Source organism: Panthera onca, chromosome E1 (genome assembly GCF_046562875.1).
Source record: "Panthera onca isolate mPanOnc1 chromosome E1, mPanOnc1 haplotype 2, whole genome shotgun sequence".
Classification (NCBI taxonomy): Eukaryota; Metazoa; Chordata; class Mammalia; order Carnivora; family Felidae; genus Panthera; species Panthera onca.
This window is the reverse complement of record NC_138352.1, coordinates 10,926,370-10,930,340: the sequence shown is the minus strand read 5'-3', so window position 1 is coordinate 10,930,340 and position 3,971 is coordinate 10,926,370. Positions and strand designations below refer to the sequence as shown.

Here is a 3,971-nt window from a genome sequence, read left to right as displayed (position 1 = left end):
CCCCCGCCCTGCCCCCAAGAAAAACACTGGAAAACTCAGGAAATATAGCACTTTTATTTACTGTTCTTAAAGCCAGAGGCAAACAACATGAGCATATCCTAAGTGTAAGACAAGTACTTAGAACAGCCACACACATCCCAGACGTTCCCTGGGATCAGGAAAATGTCCTCTCTCTTCCCGTTAAACTGGGACTCTTAACTGGTATGCAACTCTTCCCCCAAACATTTTAAAGCCAAAAAGACCGGCAGGGGGCACCCCTTCCCTTTGGGGGGGGGGGGGGGGGGCGTTGTCTGGCTCTGCCTCGCCGCCACACGGGGGCAGTCTTCCTCCTCATCTCAGCAGCTGTTCCTGCGGCAGGGGGCCCAACCTCTAACATACCCCCTGCGCACGGAGCTCCGGTGCCCCCGTCTTGAACCGATACTGTCAAACCCAACAAACAGCACTGGAACTCGTTAACCTGCGGGCAGGACTAACCCAAACTCCGCTCTCTGGCAGCCGATGCCAAATTCCTCAGAACTTTGCTCTCTCCCAGATAGGTCCTCTTCCTTGGGACATGGGTGGGGGAGGCAGCCGGGGCAGCAGCGGAGAGAGGCTCCGAGGCGGAGGACCTCACACCCTCTCAGCGGCAGAAACGCTCCACCACATACTGTGGGGGGGCCGGGGAGGTCTCAGCGGACAAGAAGTACGGATGTGCGAGGGCGGCCTTGGCGGAGATCCGCTGGCTGGGGTCGTACTGCAGGAGCTGCTGTGGAGGAAGGAGGAGGAAAGAGATCGAGCACTGGGCCGGGCCGGGCCCCTGAGAGGAGTTACCCTCGGGCCCTAGGGGGCGGGCCCCAAACCCGGGAGCAGCTGCCTTCGAGCCATCTCCCAGCTCGCAAGCCAGTTCTGGATGCTCTCGGAATCTGGGGACAAAGAATGAGTTCTGGTCCGGCCCTGGGAAACCTTCCCCGCCTCCTGCGGACTAGAGGCTGAGACCATCTGTCTTCTCCCTGCCTGAGGTTCCCAGGCCTCAGCCCTTGTCTGGTGGAGACAGACTTCTATGTATGGAGAAGGCGAGGGCCCAAGCTGTCCAGGGCGCGTGCTTGAGGGCGGGGCAGGAAGTAGGAGTCCCTGAGCCCGGCGAGGCTGCGGACAGACCCCTTGTCTAGGAGTAATCCAGATGGAATGCTAAGCGACTTGGCTGGAGGTCTATGCCGTCCTGCTGGCAGACCTACGCAGGCCTCTGGAAAGGTGAAAATCCGGCCCTGCCTTCCCCTGGCCCAACAACCAGACTAAAGAGACAAACGTGGCCCCAAATCTTTGTGGGCGAGAAGAGGTGGTTCTACCTGGGGCCTCCCGAGCAGCCTGGCCTGGGCCCAGCCCAGTGGGTCAGGATGGTACAACAGGACAGGTGAGTGAAGGCTGTGTGGCAGGGGCCCAGACGTCAGGGAACAGCCAGGTGCAGAGAGTAACCACCATGGCAGGAGGCGTGCTCCCTGCCGGGGAGAGCTTACAGAGAAAGGGCAGGTATCACAGCATAAAAACAAAGCTAACTAACTAGAAGATCGGAGTTTTAAAAGGAAACACAAACACTCGACTCCTCAGGGGAGGGGGTCTCCGGATTGAACAACCAGTATGTGCAGGGTCTGGGACAATCAGGGGTCAGAAAAGAGACTCAGAAGGAGGTGAGGTGACACAAGGGGCTGGCTGACAAAGAGGACACTTGTGGTGGGAGCAGCAGCCTTTCTGGCCCTCCCCTGCCCCCCACCTGTACCTACCATGAGCAGGTCCTTGCCCTCTGGTTCCAGGCCGGGCACAATCTCCTCCAACCCCTTCCTGGTCCACTTGGGGAAACTGCCCTTATAGTCGGGCAGCTGGGTGACTCCTGGCCACATGGCTTCACTGGGCGTCCCCAGGGTCCGAAAGATCCGAAAGAGCTGGTCAATCTCAGAGTCACCAGGAAACAGGGCTCTACGGGTCACCTGCAACGAGGGAGACGGGGTGTGGGGTCCACTCCCTTGTCATACAGAATCCAACACCAGATAAGATATCCTTCCCGGGGCTGTGCTGAGAATCCCGACCTTTTCTGGAATGAGCTCCGCTTCCTTAGTCCCGCAACCAGGCCCAAACACCCCTTAATCCACCTCTAATGGGTGCATCAGTGTCGCACTGTCCCCCCCCCCCCTCCCCCGCTGCCCCCAGCAGCACCCTGCCTGTAGCCTCCCCCGTGGCCATGTCTGTCCCTCTTTACCATCTCGGCAAAGATGCAGCCAATGCTCCAGACATCCACAGCCGTGGAATAGAACTTGCTGCCCAAGAGGATCTCAGGGGCGCGATACCAAAGTGTCACCACCTGTGGGAGCAAGAAAACAGCATCATGCAGGCTGGCTGAGTGTTCAGGTGACATCCCATCAGCCGTCCTCTCCCCCGGGGCCCGCGGAACCTCGTGGGTGTAGGTGCGTAGGGGCACCCCGAAGGCTCGAGCCAGTCCGAAGTCGGCCAGCTTGATGGCACCCAACTCATTGATGAGCAGATTCTGGGGCTTCAGGTCTCGGTGGATGACCCGATGAGAGTGGCAGAAACTCACCCCCTGCAGCAGCTGGAAGAGGTAGCTCTGCAACAGGGAGCGAGGAAGGGGCCGGATGAGCGGAAGTGGGGCTGGCGGAGGGGGGCGTTCGCTGGCCTTCCCCGCCCTTCCCTCGCTACCTTGACCAAGTGCAGGGGGAGCTCGGAGGCCGGCGTGGAGTCCATGTACTTCTTTAGGTCCTGGCTGAGGAACTCAAACACCAGGTAAAGCTTCTTCTCGCTGTGCACCACATCCAGCAGCCTGGCCGGGGTCCACCAGTCACAACACGGCTCCCGGCTGGACGGAGACGGGCCCAGCCTCCCCGCCTCCTTCCCCACCTCACCTGACGATGTTGGGGTGCTTCAGCTCTTTGAGCAGGGAGATCTCCCTGATGGCAGTGCTTGGGACTCCCTCAGTTTCCCTACGGGAAAGGAGGGTACGGCAGTGGAGGCAGGGAGCCCAGAAGGGTGCTTCTGCCCCGGGGGGGAGTCACCTGTGTGTTCCGTATTCCAGAAGGATGGCCCGGCCCCCAGCGACGGGGCGCTGCGGTCCTCATGAGGCACACACTAGCACCACCAGGGGCCCCGGGCGAAGCGTGGAGGGAACGAGGAGGGCTGCACCTCTGCGCCTGCCCCCCCTGCTGTAACTGGGCACACTCAGAAGTGCACCCTGAGGTGTGGGACGGACGGGGGCCACCCCTGGGGCTGATGTGTCCCGGGGCCCTCCGGGCACTCACAAATCCAGCCTGATCTTCTTGAGGGCCACGAGCTGCCCCGTCTCCTTGTTCTTGGCCTTATACACCACCCCGTAGGTGCCCTCTCCGATCTTCTCTACCTTCTGGAACACATCCATAGCCGCAGAGCTGCCCAGGAAACAGAGGGCGCCTGGGGCATTCACTGGCACACCCAGCGCCCCCGCTGCCCCTCCAGCCCCCCCGGAACACCTAGGCCAGCCCCTGCCTGGGCCCAGGTCCGCCTCTGCCCCACTCAGCCCCAGAGAACACATCCCCAGCGCAGGCCTCCCCCAACCCAGCCAGGAAGGTGCCCAGCTACGGAGCGCAGGAGGGCCCAAACTTCTCAGCGGAGCTCCCGCCTCTGCCCTGCCAAGCCCCAGGTTCTGGGGGCGAAGGCTACCCAGAAGGGTGGCCTGAGGGGCCGGGGTAGAGGTCAGGGCAGCTCGGGGCAGAGGTCAGGGGTCCGGAAGGGTTTCTGAAGCCACAGTCGTGCTCTAGGCCGCAAGGCCAGGGTGAGGGGCTGGGCCTCAACTGTCTGGGGACGCTCAGCCTCCTGTGAGGGCAGAACCTCGGTGGGGACAGCCCCCCTGCATCCCGGGACCCCCACCCGAGCCCTGGGGACCCCCAGCACCACCCCCCTGGTAACCCCAGCCCAGAATTCACCAGAAACCCTGTGCTCCTGGAGCTTCACTG

General features: G+C 61.8%; 1 protein-coding gene across 1 annotated transcript; it reads right to left on the bottom strand.

Moving 5' to 3' along the window:
• Window positions 1–35: 35 nt before the first annotated feature.
• On the bottom strand, window positions 36–3,930 carry CDK3 (cyclin dependent kinase 3). Its single transcript, XM_060645332.3, has 7 exons — window positions 3,282–3,930; window positions 2,889–2,966; window positions 2,686–2,806; window positions 2,423–2,593; window positions 2,231–2,332; window positions 1,758–1,961; window positions 36–745 (listed from the first exon to the last, which is right to left on the bottom strand). Exons 1-7 carry the CDS (start codon window positions 3,548–3,550, stop codon window positions 620–622), a joined length of 1,071 nt encoding a protein of 356 aa, XP_060501315.1. The 5' UTR covers window positions 3,551–3,930; the 3' UTR covers window positions 36–619.
• Between the last annotated feature and the right edge of the window lie 41 nt (window positions 3,931–3,971).